Source organism: Myodes glareolus, chromosome 26, assembly GCF_982192425.1.
Source record: "Myodes glareolus chromosome 26, mMyoGla1.1, whole genome shotgun sequence".
Classification (NCBI taxonomy): Eukaryota; Metazoa; Chordata; class Mammalia; order Rodentia; family Cricetidae; genus Myodes; species Myodes glareolus.
In genome coordinates this window covers 44011767-44032506 of record NC_142051.1, presented here as the reverse complement: position 1 = coordinate 44032506, position 20740 = coordinate 44011767, and the positions used below count along the sequence as shown (strand labels likewise).

Below are 20740 nucleotides of genomic sequence, written 5' to 3'. Positions count from 1 at the left end.
GGTCAGGTGTTGCTATTTGTAGTGCAGCCAATACAACTGCTGGAGGACCAAACTTTGCTTTTGCATAAATTTCAAAGAGTTAGATGCTGTATGTGGCTAAAGACACCAGGCTGAAGAGCACAGGGGTAAGGAGAGATGGCACAGACTGCAGGAGGGGTCAGAGGTCGGGGGGCTTCTAGACCACAAACCTCTGGGGATTTGACCACATCTTGAACGGAGCTTGAGGCTTAAAACGGGAATGGAAGTGAAGAGCTCAGAGGGAAGGACAGACTTTAGCCAAAGTCCTCTTGAGGAAGAGTTCAAGGACACGCCAAGATGACCGCAGAGCTGAGGAAGTTTTCGTTTTGTTTGTTGTTTTTAAAGAGACCCTCCACACGAGCAAACCAATAAATGGTTTTGGTTTTCTTTACTTCCTAATTTGAGCTAAAAGATGGCTGCTTGCATCTGGACACAGAAACTTCAAAGATGAACTCATAACACCAACAGTTGTGGTCACAAGCAAGAGGTGGTTAAGATAGATCTGAGTTGCTGGGTGACTAAACCATTTTCCAGCCCGCTGATATCTCACCAGACCTTGTTGCTTCCCACAAGGAGACGGAGGCTCAGAGAGGTTGCATGTTGAATTCTTAGAAGCTGCCCAGGCTGCCCTTCTATCCATACCTACCTGGCCTTTCTGCTATAGCCACTTCATGAGGATGCCAACACAAGCCTGGTGTCATGGGAGTCATAAAACACTCTCTCTTCCCTCACTGCTGGGTCCGAGCCCCTCAGAGCAGCACACTGGACGCCCTCCCTAGGTCCTCCTATCACTACCTAACACGGCACCTGTTGTACATTAGAAGTAGTACCACTTCCAGCTGAGGGCCCTGGGACCACCAATGTCATAATCCAGGATGGTTTCTCAGTCTCCCCAAGGCACGCATTACCAAGCCAAGTGCCTCTCCGGTCCCAGGCTAACCATCAGACATAGATGCATTTGTACACTTGTATCTGCCTCTTGTAGAAGAGACATTACTTTATGTAAGTGAAATACAAAGGAAAGACAGCAGAGACCTTCAACTTCTTGCTTCATAATACTCCTGAATTGATTGACATTTTTATAGTCAGGTATTACCAAACCCTGCAGATTGCTTTCTTCTGGGGTTTGATTTGGTACTGCTTTGTTATAACTGTGTGAGGACTTTGCAACCAAAGATCACAGCGAAGTCACGCAAGTGTTTATTTTAATAACTTCATAAAATAAGAATTAGGATGTTTTAAATCTGTGTGTTATGGGCCAGCAAAATGACTCAGTGGCACCTGCTGCCAAGCCTAAGGGTCTGAGTTTTAATCCCAAGACTCAATGGAAGGAGAGAATTCGATTTTCGCCTCTCTCTCTCTCTCTCTCTCTCTCACACACACACACACACACACACACACACACACACACAAATACACTAAGTAAAATGTACTTTTTTAAAGATTTTAAGTATGTAGATTATCTAAAGTTGGGGAGCTTAGACTGACCTTCCCAAAGCTGGCCGCGTTGACGGGCTGGGTGTCATTCTTCTCACAGAAATCCAGGTAGTGCATGTACAGGGCACTACGAGGGATGCAGACGCCCTCGGCGATCTCATAGTTCTCCTCCAGCCTAGAGAAACAGACACTCAGTGAGAAGAGCAACAGCAACCAAAGGTCTCAGCTCCCCTTCCTTCCGGTCTGGTAAGGCCTCAGAGACAGGACTCTTCCTCCATGATGAGAAGCCGGGGCCACCTATCGCGTCAACAGGTTCCTTTGTGTTTGGTCCTGGTTACTTTTCCAGCCCAAATTCCAGTCCCTCTACTATGAGCTGACTTGGCCTGGCCACACTGGCGAGAAAGGTCCCTTCAGACCTTTAAAGCTACGCTAGAGCTGGCAAGAGCCCTGCTCAGCCAGGCTTCAAACCATACATTCACTTTGAAGGCATTTCTAACAGGAAGATGTCACAGGCTGTGTGTCAACACCCTAAAGCTTTTTCCCTCGACAAGAGTGGCAGAGAGGAATTATCTGAGAAAACTCATGGACAGGCAGAGGTGGCACAGCTGGACAGTCACTGGTCACTGCCAAAGGGCGACTTCATGATCCTAGTAGAGTTGACTTTTGGTTACACTAGGGTCTTCTTCCTCTGTGAGGTATTCAGGCTGGTAGTGCTATAACCTGTACATTCCTGAGTGCAGGTTAGGGGTTCTGTGGAAGAAAATGTCCACTCTCCAACTGGATTCAAGTCCCAACCTCTTTGTTTATTGGTGTGGTGACCGTGAGCAGGTTACCTAACCTCAGGCCTCAGTTTCCCTTCAGAAGTGATAACTGGTGACTACCTTTTAGGGTGGCTGTTGATATCAAACAAAGTGGTATGTGTATTATAAGTACAGGGCCCAGATGTCCTGTGAATGGCATTAGGAGTCCTCAGTTTTCTTTTCCATGAGACACTTTGCAGTACCTACGTATCCCAACTCTGTGATAGACATTGAAGACACAGAATAATTCTAAGAAAGTTTTGAAGTTTTTTTTTTTCAAGGAAACAGAATTTAGGAATCCAAATATTCTGCCTCCAATGACATCAATCCGTCAGAGGGTTAAGGCACCTCTTCCCACATCCCTGCTGTGGAACATGACACCTTGGAGGAGCCTGGGGTACACACAGCTCATTAAACACTCCGACAGAAAACAGTTCTCCTATGGTCACTGGATTTTTAGGGAAACCATTCAAACACAAACAAACAAACCTGGAATCAAGTTTAGGGGACACCGTGATGAGTACCTGTTTTCCGGGATTTTTTTCCTTGCTCTTGTTAAAATAAGGCATGATTCTTAAGCAATGGAACAAATGTCCTCAAGTAGCTGTAGCCTCACTCTGAGGGCACTTGCCAGAGAAGTGGTCCAGCAGTGTCATAACTCAAGTAGAATGAGGACACAACCTCCCAAGGGGTCCCTTGAAAGGGTGGCACTCATTGAGCTCGTTCCAGCACAAGACTGAAAAAAGTCAGCTCAACCATTTCAAACCTCATGCATGAATCTGACCCCAGGGATGCAGGCAATGGCAGGGCCAAGTGCTGAGGGGTCCCGGCCATTCAGACCACGGCCCTCTCTTCAGAATGGGCCTCTGGAGTAGTTCCTGATTCGCAGGTTCCAATAAAAATACCTCAAGCAATCCTTTCTGGAGGACCATCTGGTCACCTCAGAATCCATGAAGTCCCACATATCCCTCAGCACAAATAGGTGTCTCGTGTTTGATGGGTGGATCATTTCAATTTTACTCATTCAACAAATGCGTATTGACCTTATCACTCTCCAGGCATTGGGGCCATATCATGGTGAGCAAAATGGTCCTTGACGGCATATGGTGAACAGATTCATAGTAAACAGAGGGATAGAGATGGGGTCTTTAATTCAACACACACTTTCTGAGGGCTGAGCAGTGATCTCAACATAGGGAAACAGACTTTAATTCAACACACACTTCCTGAGGGCTGAGCAGTGATCTCAACATAGGGAAACAGAATCAGGATGGTATGCATGTTCACAAAATGTTCCACATTAAAAAATAAATAAATTAAGGAAACAATGGTGAACAAAATGAAGCCGTTCTACACCAAAGCAAGTGTCCTCGGTGCTAGCAATGGAGCTCTACCTGGGTTTCACCTGGGGAAACTGGCTCCAGGTACAGTGGAGGCTTCTTGAGGCTGTCCCGAGCTTTGGATCTAGGATGAATGAAGATCAGCCTGCAAGTTTAGCCAAGATCCCTAACTGCCACTCACAGCATTGCTTCTCTGTAACTTCAAAGGCCCAGCTGAGGCTCAAACTTTATAGGGACCACGTAAATGAGGCAGCTGTCACCACTGGGGGAGGGGAGTGTGTCTCACATGCATGCTTTGTTTTGCCTAAGCACCAATGGCTCAGCTTTTAAACCTCAGGACTTTGCACAGAAGAATCTGGATTCCTGGCTTCTTATGAAAAAGCTGAGATTTGGCACCCTGGACCAATATTCCCTCATGACAACAGTTGGCCAGGGTGACATGTGCCCTGGGGTTGGCCAGAGTCCTTACTCCTCTCCGTCTTTCTTACACCAAGTCTGTTTTCTGTCCCTTTCCTGGCTTCTGTAGGCACTTGTGCTGGCATAAGACATAACCTATGTCCTAGTTCACTCTGGAGTCTATTTGGGGAGAATGACACAAGAAATAAGAGTATGTAAATACTATAACCTCCTGACCACAGATGCTATTGAAGAGGGAAACGCTGGCTAGTGTGTAGATAGGAGTGGATAATTATGGCTCCACAGAAGACTTCGGATTGAAATTTTTTAGCAGGAAACAACAGCTCAAATTCATGGAGCTCGTTCTAGGTGCCAGGCACCAGGTAGTCAGGGTTATTTTCTTTTAATTCTCATGGTAATCACAGAAAAGTCAGGCATGTTGACACATGCCTGTAACCCTAGCACTCAGAAGGATGGAGTGGGAGGGTATGGGGTTTGAGGAGCGTTTAGGCTAACATAGTGTGTCCAGGCCTGAGCTACAAAGTGACAACCTGAGTTAACAAAAAAACCCAAGTGAAGCAAAACAGAACGGAAAGCCATATGAAGTAGGCAGGACACCGACCTTTCACATCAGGAGCTAAGGCTCAGAAAGTACAATTCATTTCCTAATGTGACCAGATTAAGAGAACTTTTCTCATTAGAAGCCTGCTCTACTGCTGCAGTTGGCGGAGGCTCCAGGCAGGCAGGACAACAGGGAGTAATAGATGTGTCATGTGCTCTGAATGATGGGGATATTTGCCTGAGTGGGAGGATGGGGCTTGCGAAGGGAGACCTGAAAGGAAAGGGCTAGGGACGGCTCATGGGGGCCAGGGATGACTCATCAGGGGCCAGGGATGGCTCATAGGGGCCAGGGATGGCTCACTGGGGGCTAGGGATGGCTCATGGGGGCCAGGGATGGCTCACCGGGGGCTAGCGATGGCTCATGGGGGCCAGGGATGGCTCATGGGGGCCAGGGATGGCTCATGGGGGCCAGGAATGGCTCATCAGGGGCCAGGGATGGCTCATGGGGGCCAGGGATGGCTCACCGGGGGCTAGGGATGGCTCATCAGGGGATAGGAATGGCCCATCAGTTAAGAACACATACTGCTCTTTTTCCCAGAGGACCCAAGTTCAGTTTTCAGCAACCATGGCAGGTAGATCAGTTACTTCCTGTAACTCTAGCTCCAGCGATCCAACACCATCTTCTGACTTCTACAGGCAGGTCTATGCATATGACCACACACACACACACGCACACACACACACACACACACCACTCGGTTTGTGCGGTGCTTGTTGTAAAGCCCGAGAACCTTCACTGTAAAGTGTGAGCTCACATCTCCAGAGCCCATGTTTTAAAAATGAACATGGAGGTGTGTGCGTGTAACCCTAGAGCCGGAGATGCAAAGACAGTTGGGGTCAGGGGAGAGCTTTGAGGCTGACCAGCCAGCAGACCAAACCAGTGAGTTACAGGGCCAATGAGGGACTAAGCCTAAAAATCATAATGTGGAGAGTGATTGATAAAACAGGACAGGATACTCGATGTCAACCTCTGACTCACACATACACTCATTGTACACACACACATGCACACATACACAGACACACACACGCACGCATGCACACACACACACACACACACACAACTCTCAGAAGCAAGACCTTCTTGCCTGATTACTTCTAGAATGCTCTATTAACCACAATAATAATGTTGACAAAGGTTGAGAACAGTAACACAAAACTAATAGGTTCTGTTAACTGATAACCAAATATAAAGAACACAAAAAAGCAAGAAAGTAACCCCACAAGTTCCATCTTAGACTTTTGAGTGTTCCATTAAACTATTTCCCTAAATTAACAGAGGTTTGATTTTAATTCTTCAGGCCATTGTGTGTGGGACATTTTCCATTCTAATACAGCAACAAGAAGGTAGCTGGGACTTGGTGGAGAGAGGAGAGTGTCCCTCTGTGCTGTGTTAACGTTGTCCTAAGTTCACTTTGGCCCAAACAATCCAAGGATTCGGTGGTAAAGTAAGCTTTTCAAGCCACTTGGAATCTGTTTGTGGGATGCTTTTAAATGAGAGAGCAACCTTCTCCCTGTTAAGGGACAAGAGTGGCATAGTTAAAGGTGGCAGGTACCTCTGTGGCAGGTGACCAAGGATAACTAGCAAAGTTGGGTTAACTGGTACTTTTCACATGGATCAGCAAACATATGAGACTAGTCTGGACACACTATACTAGTCCAGGCAAGAAGTACTAGATCTATGCTTTGTTGACTCCCATGGGAGGCCTGGCCCTTTCTGAATGGAGATGGGAGAGGAGTGGATGGGGGAGGGTAGAAAGGAAGTGGGGGGAGAGAATGGAGGAGAGGAGGTGGGGAAACGGGCCGGTATATAAAATAAATGAAAAAAATTTAATTATAGTAATTAAAAAGAAGTACTGGGCCTGTATTGAGTCAAGATAGCATATGGGATCTAGGTCTCCTTTTGTCAGACTGGAGAAGTAGGCAGTTACTCAGGTGGGTCTCAGGTTCCTAACCTGAAAAGGGGTCCATCCCATTGTCAGAAATGCCCCAAGATGGGTAAACTTAGGGGATATAATGCTTTCAATGTGGTGTTAAAAACATGGATTCCCAAGCTGAGAGTAAACCCAGTGCTCAAAAGACTGAGGCAGGAGGATCACCATGAGTTTGAAACCAGTGTAAACTATTAGGGTAAAACCCTGTGCCCCCTGCCCTGCCACCAATAACAAAAAGCACTGGCTCCCAGGTGTATTCCTGGTTTCTCAAATCATTACGTGTCAGTAAAGTCACAATGCCTGCATTTCTATTTACTATTCTGTGGTCTGTTTGCCTGCTAAATCTGACCAAGATATCAGGTAATACAAAGCACGTGAGATGAACCCCTAGCAACAACAAACTATTTGGATCTGCTCAATCAAAGTCACGGTTGATGCAGGCTGAGCTAATTAAGCCACTACCTGTGAAAGGCCAGCGCCTGCTAACCTACTACGTTTCTGTCGGGTTTTGTCCCTGCGACTGGAGCGGCTGAACCTCCGAGTATCCAGGTGGCTTATGACTATGAAGCATTTTAATAAGCTCTGTGAGTGATGGATGTAATTGGCACGGAAGGGCACCTTTGATGCTAGAAGGATGCTCCAGGAATAGCATTGTGACGCTGTCCCTCAGACCGCCTCGCAAAACCTAGCGGCTCTGCATGTGCACTGAAGTTACTAATTGGAGCATCCGCTCCGCTGACTGAGGCGGGAAAGAGAGAAAGCAGTTAATTATTTCTCTTCATATCTGATGATGAATTTCCCCCTTTCCTCCCTCCTTTTGAGGACATCATTAGCCTGGCATGGTGGGTGAACAATGCTGCATTTCACCTGGATTTTTTTTATGCACACACACACACACACACACACACACATGCACGCACATACAATTCTGGACTTGCTCTATTTTTTTTATCTTCTATTTAACAACTTCATTGTATTTGAATTGAGCTCGTGCTATTATGGGCAGATAATGAACTCGGTCACCAGCTAGTGTGAGCCATTATCAGAGACACACATTTCTTAAGGAGATCTCCTTGGAAGGCTTCAGCCCATGGCCTCCTGAGACACAGGGAAGCAGCTTTGTATCAACGCTCTCAAGCAATAGAGAATGTTGTGGCGCCTGGAACTGCTTCTCTTCTGAGCCACGTTTTACCTACAGCTTTTTATGTATACACGTGGCTGTCAGGCAAAGTGTCCACCTCTTCAGTTATTGCTCACTTATCTAGAAATGCTACAACAGGTCTACTTTACCAAAGCAGGATCTAAAAAATACATTCCAAAAGTAGAAAAGCAGAGACGGCCACAGAGACTGGACACTATATTGTTTTTGTTTGTTTGTTTGTATTTAGAGATAGTGTCTTACTATGTGTCTCTGTCCTGGAAATCACTACGTAAACCAGGCTGGCCTCGAACTCAGAGAGAGCCACTTGCCTCTGCCTCCTGCGTGCTGGGATTAGAGGGGTGTGTCACTATGTCTGGCTTGGTTTTTTGTTTGTTTGTTTGGGGATCTGAGACTGCAACAATAAGAACTTGCTGAGCAATGAGAGCCAGGCAGTGTTCTACACCTTTAGTGGCTCCATATTGCCTCCTCACAGAAGTAGGTTCCTTCCTGGACATCCAAGGCCTCCATTGTCTGACCCCTACTGATTCTCCAGACTTCACTTTCCCCACTCACCACAGACACCCCCTCTTCAGCTACTGGGCCGTGCCCTGTACCTTAAATACATTTTGCCATAATGTACCCATACATGTCATAATGCGCCTGCGCCCATATGTGTCATAATGCGCCAATACATGTCTGGTAGCAGTGAACCATGTACACAGCAGCAATGTCCTAAGAACAGAACAGCAACCAAAGATTGTTGTCTGTGGCATCACAGTCGTCCTAAGAGCAGAGTGGAGGCCTTCCTCCCGTGTATGTGCTGATGCAGAGGCGACATACCAACTGTGCTGTCGAGTGCATGTGGTGTGTGCGTGTGTGCGTGTGCGCTCGTGTGCGTGTGTGTGTGTGTGTGTGTGTGTGTGAGTCAGATGATAAGTCATGGAAATCAGTTCTCGCCTTTCACCATGTGGGTCTAGAGGTTGAAATCAGGTCCTAGGGTAGGTGGCAGGTACATTTACCCACTGAGCCATCTCACCAACCCACATACAAACGTTCTGTTCAGACAAACAGTCTGACAAATGACTGCTATGGGTGTGTTTATCATTTGCCACGCTAAACGATGACTTCCAGAGTGAGCGCACTCCTTGAGCTCACACGTCCACACCAGCAGCAATCTTGTCACTGGACTGCGTCATTTTCTCCTGTGTCAGATTTAATTCCCCCGTTTTCCTCATGGCCGGAGGGGCAATCAGCTGTAGCACATATGCCACATGCACTTCTACGATGCTCACTCAACAACGCCGTGGCCTAAGACCCGTGTCTCCCAGGGCATGTGTCTGTGGCTAGTGCATGGCTATGGCATCTCTGCCCATTCTGCAATTTTATGGAACTTGAGTGACTTTGGGTGACATCATCTGATGGGGGGTGGAGGAAGCACTGCCCCAGTATGTCCTGAATCTGCAGATCTGGCCAGTCCAGAGCAGAGAACTGAACGAGAGTTCTCTCTACCATTGCAATGACTAGCTGGGCTGGAGCACAGAACCGTCTGATCCATCCCGGGGTTGCTTACAACTTCCCAGAGGCTTGGGTTCAGAAACGTAGGTGCAGAGGTCTGCCAAGTTGTTGGGTATCCATGTCTGTTACTTGGGGTTTTACATTCTCACAAGCTATCAATGCTTCTGTCCAGGAGGAGACTGGGGACTGGAGGCCCCGAAGCTAAAGGGTTCTCACAGTTTCCTGTCCTGTGTCCTTCGTCTTCTTCCTCCATTCCCCATCTCTACCTCTCCTCGCCTTACTGTGGCAGGTGGGGCCCCAAAGATCATCTTTGTGGGTCTCCTTACAGTCCTGGGGAGGGTTCTCCATATGCGGCAGAGTCAAGTGAGCAGAACCCCAGGCTGACTTAGGAACCATGACCTGGTCTAAAATATTGTGATGTTCAGGTTTAAAAGGTCAACTAGCTGCAGCCTAGACTCACCTGGGGCAAGAACTGGGTGAGGGATGGCCCAGCTCCAGCAGGCCTGTGGACATGTCTGTAGGTGGCTGTCTTTACTGTTAGTTTAATCCACTGTGAGTGACCCTACTCTCTAGGTTGGGCCCTGAACTGTACCATTAAAAAAACACAAAAACAAAAAAACAAGAGCGAGTAGAAAACCTCCATGTTATTCATCCCCCCTCTTCTGGACTGTGGATGAGGTGTGACAGGCCGCTGGAGTCCCTGGCTGGACTTCTTCAAAAGGATGGGCTAGAATTCTGAGTAGAGAGAACCCTTACTCCCTGCTATGTTGCTTTTGGACAGGATATGTCCTTAAATTTAAAGAGGGGGATGGAGGAGGAGGAAGAGGGAGAGCGAGAGACAGAGAGCATGTGCGCACACGCGTACCCACAGAGACCCAAAGAGGCACTAATTAGATCCTCTAGACCTGGAGTTCCAGGTGGTTGTGAGCCACTCGAGGGGGGCGCTGGGATCTGAACACAGGTCCTCCGCAGAGACAGTGTCCTCTCTTGACCACTGAGCTGTCTCTGCAAACTGTTCAGGACGTTTGTCATAGCAACAGAAACAAAACGAGGACAGACATCCAAGTCTGGCTTTAGAACAGTGCCAGGTCTAGCAAGCCACTGGTGGTTTGTGAGAGCATCTTAAAGAGAAACGCTGAATCTATTTGATTTCACACTAATATCAACAGCCCATCTAAAAGGAAAATGTTCACACCTCCCAGCTACCCTTGCCAAGAAAGCAACACCCCGCTGCCTCATCTTCAGCCTTCTGGGTATTGGGGGACCCTTACGTCCTATGCCCCCACCCTTATGGTGCACAGGGCTCAGGAAGGGCACAGTAGTGAGTGCGGGAAGGAGCAGGCCACAGAGGAGCCATGTATTGGCAACAGGTCAGCCGGCATGGCCCAACAGGGCCGCTTTCCATTTCAAAATCTCCAGTGTGAATAGGGGTGATTGTGTGGCTGGGATTCCAGCGGCGCCCAGCATCCCCAGTGAGGTGGGATTTACTCACCCCCATGACCGAGGTTGCTGGAAAGGGTTTGGCAGGAGCCCTTGGACAACATTTGCCTGTTTTCTGCTGGAAGCTGCCTCCAGATCATGTGGCCCCGATTCTTTTTGGCTGCTTGGCAGTTACGTTATTTGTTCCTCCGAGGAGGAGGCCTGGTGTCTCCAGGGTGGTGGGGAGGGAGCTTGGGAGGGGAGGGGCCAGAAGGGAAGTAAACCATTCCTAACCCAGTTCTAGTGGCAAGCCAAATCGTCCCAGGGAGGCTGGGTGCTGCCAGCCTGGCATAGCAGCTCTCCTCAACATCCGTATGGGTGCACAGCGCCACAGGAGACAGGACAGCGTGAAGGACCTGAACAACTAAGACATAAGATTCCTATAGAGAGAGATTCCTAGGCTTATGTGTCTAAATCCTTTGTAGTGCAGGAAAAGACAGAACTGGAAACTGTCTGGTGGTCAGTAAGCCCTGCAACTCCATCACCATCCAACGTGTGTGCCAGCTATTCTTCATGTGTGCATGGAGAAGCCCTCCCCAGGGCTGCAGAGGCCCCATGTGGAACCTTCTGTGGGGTCCTGTTTATAATTCAGAGGTGACATTTGGACAGACTTAAATACTTACCACGAGGGAAAGGGGCTGGTTCTGCAGCCGTTCTCCAGGCAGCACTGTGTGCCACTTAGAAGAAAGTTCATTCTCTTCATCTTTAAATGTGGGGGGGGGGGGGAGGCACACACATGTGCCTTGGCAGGTGTACAGCGGTCATTCCTGTCCTGCCGTGTGGGCTCCATAGCTCAGATTCAGGTTGTTAGCTCGGCGACAGGTGCTTTTGGCCCCTGCGTTACCTCCTCATCCTGAGGCTAATTCTTTATTAGCTAATCCGGCGTGACATCAGGATGTTAAGAAATAAAGTTAGCTGTGGATCTACAGAGTTTGGAGCAACAGTGTAATACATCTGTGTGCCTCTTATAAGGAGGATAGAAATAAAATAAAATACAAATTAAAAACTGCAAGATTCCCTGGGTGTTTGCATGTAAACACTTACACACACCCACACGCCCTACTGAAAAGTTATTTCTGAGAAAAAGTAGAATAACTACAGTGAAAATGGATGTTAGCCTAATCTTCGGTTTCATTTTCTAACAAAAAAAAATGTGTTACTTGTGCTAATATCAGAATAAACAGGAGGAATCTGTGACTGTATGCATTTCCTGACCTTTCAGTGAGCGCTAGTTGAAGGGGAGAGGAGGAGTATATGAGCATCCCTGAATCTGCAGACAGAGCACTGACAAACCAGCTCAGATTAACCTCTGAGCTCTCGGGCAGCCAGAGAGAAAGGGGAGACGCACTGTAAATCGTATTGCTGTTTTCATAGGATGAAGGCTGCACCCAGTTCCTTCTGAGAGACAAAGCTTTAGACTAGAACTACAGCACAAAATAATAACTATTCACAAGGGAACTTTATGGAGGGGTGGGGTTAAGTGTGATGTTCTTACGTTTAGAGGAATGTCCTACACGTTCCCTCTGTACACATGACTTCTCCCTCATCAGGATTTTGTTTTTTGTGTTTCTGTCTTGAGAAAGTATGGTGTAACCCCTCGAACTTGATGTGTCAGAGGGCCGCCTTAAGCGCCTGATCCTCCTGCTTTCACCTAGTACATCTAGGGTTAAAAGGCATGAGCCCCTCCTCTGTACCGCAGCGATCTTTACGCCCGCCCCTCCTCTGTACCACAGTGTTCTTTGCACACGCCCCTCATCTATACCACAGCGTTTTTTGCACACACCCCTCCTCTGTATAACAAAGTTCCTTGCACACGCCCCTCCTCTGTATCAGTGTTCTCTGCACACTACACAGCTGTGGTGCTTTGTGTGTGACCAGACTGCTTCTTGTGATTAAGACTACGACTGGCACAGGGAAGTGGGCTTCTGGGGCCGAGTCCCAGGCCTAGAGGAAGTCATCCTTGGCAGAATATGAAGAACACTTGTCTTTCCCGGAGCAACATGCTGGCCCACTGGCTTAGTTCTCATGACAGACCTGGGTGGTGGTAAGGCTTCTCTGCTTGACTGGTAGGGGCTTATCTCTGAGAGGCTGCGGAGGCCTCAGAACTGCCCGAGGGTGTCGCCCTCCTCCCAGTCCAGGTCCTCGTCACCTGTTCCAGTGCTCCACGTGGATCCTGGGCACAGGCTGAATGTCCACTGTGTGCTTGCTCATCCTGAAAAGTGGAGAGCCGGGCTACAGTCTCAGGCCACTGAAGCGGTCCTGTCTGGATGTTCCTCTGGCCTGGCTTCTGCAAGCCGTGGTGTCACAGAGTTTGCTGCCACACATCTGTCCACGGGAGTGTCACCTCTGCAAGCTGTGGTGTCACAGGGTTTGCTGCCGCACATCTGTCCACGGGAGTGTCACCTCCAAGAAGCTTTTACTGCTCATCACAATAGTGCTGACACTGAGTCATCCCACAGCATCCCCCTCGGGCTAATATGTGCCTGGTTTCCTTTCTCATCCCTTAAAAAATTATCACTGTGAGCATAGCTCAAGTGGTAAAGCACTTACCTAGCTTGCCCAAGGCCCTGGATAAGCCAGGTGTTAGTGCCTGGCCCACACTGTAATCCCAGCACTCAGGAGGTAGAGGCTAGAAGGAGTTCAAGGGCAGCCTGGGCTACAGACCCTGTCCCCGCCCCCCCCCCCAAAAAAACTGGACAGTTCTGCTTGCCTCTTCTACATCTTTCTTATCCCAGAATAGGACCACCCTGACACATAGAAGGTATTCATTAAGAACTACTTGAATTTAGTTAATGACTGAAGCTATATTAACATACAATACAAAGGAAATTGGAGACTGATTTGCTATTCCTAAAAGAACATATTTTCAAATTTGCTTTGCCAACTGGAGGATGAAGTCAGTCAGTTCTAGAATGATCCACTTGCCTCATCACAGACAAACAGATGCCACAAGGTGGGTTTCTTCTATTATCTTTCTGATGTTTTAAAATGAACTGTTTCAGGTCACTAAGAAGAAAGTGTTGATGTCCTGTGTTTCGAGAAATCCCCACACCCATTATCCTCTGCACGGAACTCATTCCTGTGGTAGCGCCATGGTACATAACTGGCAGAATATTTGGAGACCACTACAGAGGCAGGTTTGCTAGGGGAAGTAGATGTAGATCATCTGCCCCTCGCCTTTAGACAGGGTTGGGAGAATAGCATCTCATACAGCCAGACTGATCGCAAACTCACTGCACACAGAGAGACCTAAGTTTCTAACCCTTTTGCCTCCACCTCCCTCCTATGTATGGCAGCATGAGCTACCACATGTGGTTCATCTTGCATAAAGGATCAAAGCCAGGCCTTCTGTATGCTAGGCAAGCACTCAACAAACTGAGCCAAATCCCCAGGTCACAGTCTTTAGGCTAATGCTTGCAGAGACAGAGGAAGACAAACGGGGAGGGAGGAATAGTGTTCTGAAGGATCCGGCTCCCTGTAACAGCCATAAGCTTGCTGTCACCAAATATCAACGGTGGCTTCCAAGACTCCTTTCTAGGCCTTCTCCTTGTCCCCCTTGTTTGTCCATGTGTTCCTTCTCACTGAAGTTCTGCTAGCAGGCTGATCATGGAGACCCCTGGACAGCAAGCTGACCACGGAGACACCTGGCCGGCAAGCTGATGGTGGAGACCCCTGGCTGCTAGTTGATGGTGCAGATCCCGGATGGCAAGCTGAGATCTACCCCAACACCTTCTCCTCTGTCACCTTCCCTTCCTCCCTGCACACACCAGCCCAGAGATGGAAAGATGACAGCCCTTACAGCCCCAATCTGAGATCTCTTCTCAGTCCTTCCCAAGCACCAGGCTGGCACTTAGAGTCCCCGTCAGATTCCTGCCTCCTCCCACTTAAAAAGCCGTAGACAACCAATGCTGTAACTGTCTCGGTTTTATGTTCCTTCTCTATAGAACGGACGCAGCAATACAAAGGCCAATGACTTAGAATGGCATAGGGCGTGTAAGTGAGCCCCGCACATACCTTCCCCTCTCCAAACCTTTCCCTCCCCTTTGCTCCTGGGTTCCTTTGGGTTCCCTGAGCTAGACTGGTAAGACGAGAATAGCCTTCAGTTGCCAGGTTCTCTGAAGCAAGGGTCTCAGGTCAGAGAGTTCAAGGGTTCAAGGCCACAACACGATGTTGAAGAAGCTTTGAGAAGAGGGGCTCGCTGTACATTCCATCAAGTCCAGGGATTTCAAATATCAATGGGAAGTCATTCTAGAGGGTTACTTTTGTTAACGATATAGTGTTAATTATATTTCCAGCAATTATTAGTTTACTCGGGACTCCTAGGTTAAGGATGGACAGACTTTCATTTCTATCATTTACTAAAACTTCATCCATTGTAATAACAGATTCTGTTAAAACTCGGAGGCTGAGGCAGGTGGATCTCTGTGAGTTTGAGGCCAGCCTGGCCTACAGAGCGAGTTCCAGGACAGGCTCCAAAGCTACAGAGAAACCCTGTCTCCAAAAACCAAACCAAAACAGAACAAAACAAAAACCCACTTAACAACATTCATGTGAAATCTAATCCTTACCAGTGTTTTGATAATGGGAAAAAAATTTACACCCAAAGACAAGACATGAAAACTCAATCACCAGGCTAGAGCTAAGGCAAGCCCTTTGCGTTTACCTGCCAACTAAGCAGATTCCAGGTGAGTTACCAAACATCACATAAGCAGGGCAACACCAAAACAGCTGGGAGACAGGCTGCCCTAGCCAGAGAGATCTGTGCGGCTCACATTACTGGCGGCAGACACTTACCATTGCAGAGTGGCGGGAGTGGAGTGGGGCTTGGAGGCTCTGTTATTTTCTTTTTCCTCATCTGTTAAAGGAAAGAAAAAGGAGTTGGCTTCAGTTGGCAACGGGAGGACGTCAAAGGCAGCTCGGTGACCCCAAGTTTCAAAAGACCGGTCTCCCTCGGATGCTGATGCCTGAAACGGCGACATCTTGGCATTTCCAACTTGCTAGCCTCATTGCACGCGAATACAAACACAAGGAAAACTTTGACTTTTTTAGACAAGATCTCACTGTGTAGACCTCATCATACACGGAGCCTGGAACTTACTATGTAGACCAGGCTACCCTCAAACTCTAAGACATTCACCTGCCTCCCAAGTCCTGGAATTGAGGGTGTGCACCACGACACCTGACACAGAAAACTGACCCCTGCAGAAGGCTCCAGTGCACTTTCCTTCATGTGACAGCCGCAGTTAGTCTGACAAGCCGCCCTCCATTGGCTTTTAGAAGTTACGGACTTCTAAAACGCTCCAGTCAATTAAATATTTTGGACATCCGTCTCCATGATTTGAGGACTTGAGAATAAATACATTGTCGTCTCTCACTGCTACAGATTGATCGTTTGTGTCCCCCCGGTAGTCCTTTAGGAAATAAACCAACCCCTTCAGCTCCCTTGTGACTCGGATCAATGTTTTTATGAAAAGACCCCAGAGAGTCACTTTGTCCCTTCTGCCCTAAGCACATGCCAGGAAGGCTCCACCAATGAGTCAGGAAATGGCTTCCACCAGAGACAAACCTTCAACGTGAAGGCTGTGTAGGAACTCAAGGGAGCCAGAGGGGCAGTATGGCAGGCCAGAGTCTATGAGTCATGCGGCCTCTTTTGTAAAGGGCTGGAGAGTAAGCAAGGTTCTCAGCCCAAGAGGAAAAACAAGAATATTTTTGTAGAATGTTTCCTTTTGGATACTAAGCTCAAATTCGCGTCAATCATCCTGCCTCAGCCTTTTTGAGTGCTCGGATTAAAGAATTTGAGCCACTGTGACTTACTAGAATTTGTACAAGAAAGAAAACAAATCCCTGCTCCCCCACATTTTTTAAAAATATTCAAAGTACAGTAATTACAAGCACGAATGTCTACAGAATATCTACTAAAGAGAAGAATAAAGTTATTTCAGACGGGTGCGTCACATTTCTCTTCATTGGGAGTCAGTTAGAATCAATATCAAAAAAGCTCACCTGTAAAAGTCACTTATCTGTAAAAGATACCATCTAGCTGTTAGGCCGGTCAGACCACAGGGTCTTGATTGCTAAGTCCTTCAATGCAACAGTCGGAGCAATGGATCAGTCTCCGCCCACCTGAAGCTATTGAGTCTTTTGCCCAAGTCCCAATGAGGATTATTAAGTGGAAGATCAACACAAAGTCTCTAGATCCACAAATTTAACCCAAGAAAACTGCTACAGCCTCAGGTAGTTTCAAAAGAAAATCATATACATGTATGGAAAATACATGATGAAATTCATTATTTCATACATTTAGTACATGCTAAAAAGTTGGCTTTTAAGAAACTGGTTGGCCGGATGTCATGCATGCCTGTAATAGCCAAACACAGAGAGCTGTGGTAGGAGGATTAGTGAACGGGTCATGGTCAGGGGCAGGAGATGTTCGTAAGGTCGGGATGACCTGAGTTACCGTGGACTCCATGGCAGAGGCAGGGAACAAGCTCCCGGAAGTTGTTCTCTGACCTCCATATGCACTCTATAGCATGCCACTGCGCAACACGGATTAATGTGTGTGTGAGCGTGTGTGTGTGTGTACCTGGCTCATCTGGTACATAGTGGGACACTGCCTCAAAGATGTGCAAGACCCTGGGTTTCATTCTCAGCATCTCAAGCAATGAAAAGGAAGGGGAAAGAGAGAGATGGAAGAGAGAAGGAAACCACACTGATCAAACCTACAAATACCCTGAACAAAAGCTGGCACAGAAAACTTCCATAGAAAGGAGCTAATACTTGTGGAAACAGCTTAAATAAAATAAAAATGAAGATGGTATAAGATGGTTTGCTGGTGGCAAACAGGGGTGTCTGCCCGTCTGATGTTGTGACACAATGCTGTCATCTACAAAATCTGTGCTCAAGAACTGCTTAACCAAGCTGCACCCCAAAATCTCCTAATATTCTGCATAAGTTCATGCTTTCATGCCAGGCCAATTATCCTGGATGCACAGATCCTGAAGGTCACAGGCTGGGTACAGCCAATCAACTTCTTCCTAAAATCTTAATTTGTTTCAGTAAGTTGAGTCCAGAAAATATTTTCTCCAAGAGAACAGATTGGTATTAGTATAATTCTGATTAGAACATGGGGTTGAAAAGAATAACTTTTCCCACAATTAAATGGAAATCTGTGAGAGAGACTCTGGCCAGTAAAGGAATGGGGAAGAGACGGCAAACCTGTGACTGGGCAGGGAGTGGTGGGCTGAGGACAAGGTCAATGCTGAGGATGCAGAGAGAAGACAGGGAGTGATGGAGGCCTCTGAATTCCACACTGTGCCTCTCGTTAATGGGCCCCCAAATAGCTGCCTCTCTGTTTTAAAATCCAGTCTCATTCCCCAGCTAATAAAACTTGTATCCGTTGGGTGTTCTCTCCTCTGTCTCCCAAACTACAGTATTGATATAAACACTAAGAGTTCTCAGGCACAAAAATGTCAGAGTCCTCAGCAAATTCAACACTGTGTCGTCTGCTTTGACACCCAGAGCCCCTTCTAAATGGTTCTTGTTCCTTCCAGCCTAACTTGGGCGCCTCGAGTTCAAACCACAACAAAGGTGGTTTGATAGCATAGAAAAAACACGGAACTGAGGCTGTTATAAGAACGCAATCAAGCTAGGCTATAATGGCCTAAAAAAAAAAAAAAAAGGTGACTTCTCCAGTTTGACTGAGGTCAGGTGACCTTACTGCCATCTTAACCGAGGTCAGGTGACTTCACTGCCATCTTAACTGAGGGCCAGGTCAGGTGACCAAGTCCTGCCATCTCTGCCTGGTCCCTGAAGCTGACTCTATTACATGTGTGTTTTGCGGAGTGGCATGTCTTTGGGAGTGCCCACCAAGAGCATCCATTTGGCCCAATTCTTGTTCACTGTGTGTGTGTGCGTGCATACATGTAACTGAAATGCACCTGTACTTACTTACTGCTAAATGTTATAATTGTCTGTTCATTGTATCTTATTCCAGACTACAAACCAGTAAGTCTCATGTTTTAAATTGGTATGTACTTTTAAATCTCTTACATAAAATACTATATATTTAATCCAATCTTCTTTAAAATACATTGAACTGTTCCACTATTGTCAGTTACAGTTGAGCTCGGACCCGGCTCTCCCGGCAGATTCTGTACTGTAGTTATAACTCATCCATACCCAATAAACGTCCCCAACTGCTCAGAGAGCTGGGAAATAGTGTACTTAAATGTTTAATTATTAAAAGACTTTCATAACAAAAAGAGACAGGTTGGCTCCTCGCAGCAGCACTCCACTTCCTCCAAAGAAGACAGAAGACAAATGGGCACAGAACAACGTTCATCCTGTTTGTTTCAACTGCCCGTGCTGACCACTGGGAAAACCTGTCTTTCATCTAAACTGAAGATCTCCAGACAGTGGACAGAATCACTGGAATCAACAGCCTAGCTGCTCAGGTTAAGGTAGGCTTGTCTTCCTACAGATTTCTTAGCCCACAGGATCTTCTGGAGCCTGGTAGGCCCTGTGCTACACAGCAAAAGGCAAATATGACTCTCAGCGACCAGGGAGGACCCTGAGGAGTAGCTCTAGGTGCCAACCAAGTAAGTTCTCTGTCGTTTTTAATCAATAACTCAAGTAAAATTTTGTCCTTCTCAAAGATCTCTGATGCAGATTCCTTCTGCTTCTAGCCTGAGCTCCTTCTTTTCCATCTCTCGAAGAGGTAGCTTCTCTTCTCCTCTCCCCCTCCCCCCTCTCTCTCTCTATCTCTCCCTCCTCCTCCCTCCCTCTCTCTCCCCCTCCCCCTCTCTCTCCCTCTCTCTCTGCTCTTCTTCCCTTCCCTTCCTCCTCCATAGCCTACTAAATAAACTATACCCAAACCCGCACTCAGCATGGCGGGCCTATCCGTCTGTCTCTCATCTGCCACGGCTCCTCGGCTCTTCATGGGACCGGCTGACCCACGGAGGTCTCTCAACTGCTGCATGGCTCCCTGCCTGGGATTCACTGCCCCTCATGGCCCACAGGTTCCTCGGGGCTGGTGTTGTTTTATTTTTACCATTACACGTATAAATTAAGAAACAGCATTTTGTGGACAACTCCCATGGTCCAAACAGTCCGTAAATGTGGGCTGGTACTTGCTGACTGGTCCTAGGGTGACTAGCCGTGATATTTACACAAGAACTGTGAACTCCTGGCCTCCTTCCCTCAAAGGGTGTTCCTCCCAGACCTGACCCTCATAGTTAGTGACTGTTAATTCGGATTCTCCTGAAGGAGTGGCTACTTCCTAACTCACCAAATATGTATTGAATGTCTACAACGTCTGAGCTCTGTGCCAAGTGCAAAGGCTGAGAAATAGTCACAGCCTTGCTCTCTTGAGCTCAGATTATCAGCTGAAAAAGGGAAAGCTGTTATCTTCACAGAGTCTTGCTGGGCGTACACACCATACCTAAGGCCAGACCCCGTGGTCAGCCATTCACGGCCAACACGAGATGAACTTGGTGATATTTTTGGAGATTTTTATTTTGTTTTGTGTTGGTTTTGCCTTATAGATATTTTGATTTTACATTATTTTCCCATTGTTTTGATGGGTTTTTGTTTTTTTCTGAGACAGGGTTTCTCTGTAGCTTTGGAGCCTGTCCTGGAACTAGTTCTTGTAGACCAGGCTGGTCTTGAACTCCCAGAGATCTGCCTGCCTCTGCCTCCAAAGTGCTGGGGTTAAAGGTGTGCGCCACCACCACCCCCGTTTTGATGGGTTTTATTTTTATGCAAATGTGTATCTCAGTGTTTGTATGCATTTCTTGTGTTTTTAACTTGGATCTTTTTTTATCTTTGTGTTTTGTCCTATCCTGGTTTGTTCCTATTTTATCTTATTTTTAGATCCCTATGTGTGGTCTAATGAGAGAGAGAAAGAAAGGGTGCACGTTTGGGTTGGTGGGGAAGTGGGGAGAATTTGGGAAGAGTTGGGGGAGGGGAAACCATAATCAGAATATACTGCATAAAAAATTTTATTTTCAATGAAAAAAAATCAGTTAAAAAAAGTCTAAGTTCTGGGCAGGCACTGTGGAG

The 20740-nt window shown here is 47.2% G+C and overlaps 1 protein-coding gene across 3 annotated transcripts in view; it reads right to left on the bottom strand.

Annotated features, from left to right (window-relative positions):
• Nucleotides 1-20740, bottom strand: part of Rfx4 (regulatory factor X4) — a 137725-nt gene that overhangs the window by 78662 nt on the left and 38323 nt on the right. For all 3 annotated transcript variants that reach the window (XM_048418669.3, XM_048418667.3, XM_048418668.3), the window contains exons 3-4: nt 15476-15536; nt 1507-1630 (exon numbers count right to left, since the gene is read on the bottom strand). In XM_048418669.3, the coding sequence (XP_048274626.1) occupies nt 1507-1630; nt 15476-15536 (185 nt within the window). The remainder of the gene's footprint in view (nt 1-1506; nt 1631-15475; nt 15537-20740) is intronic.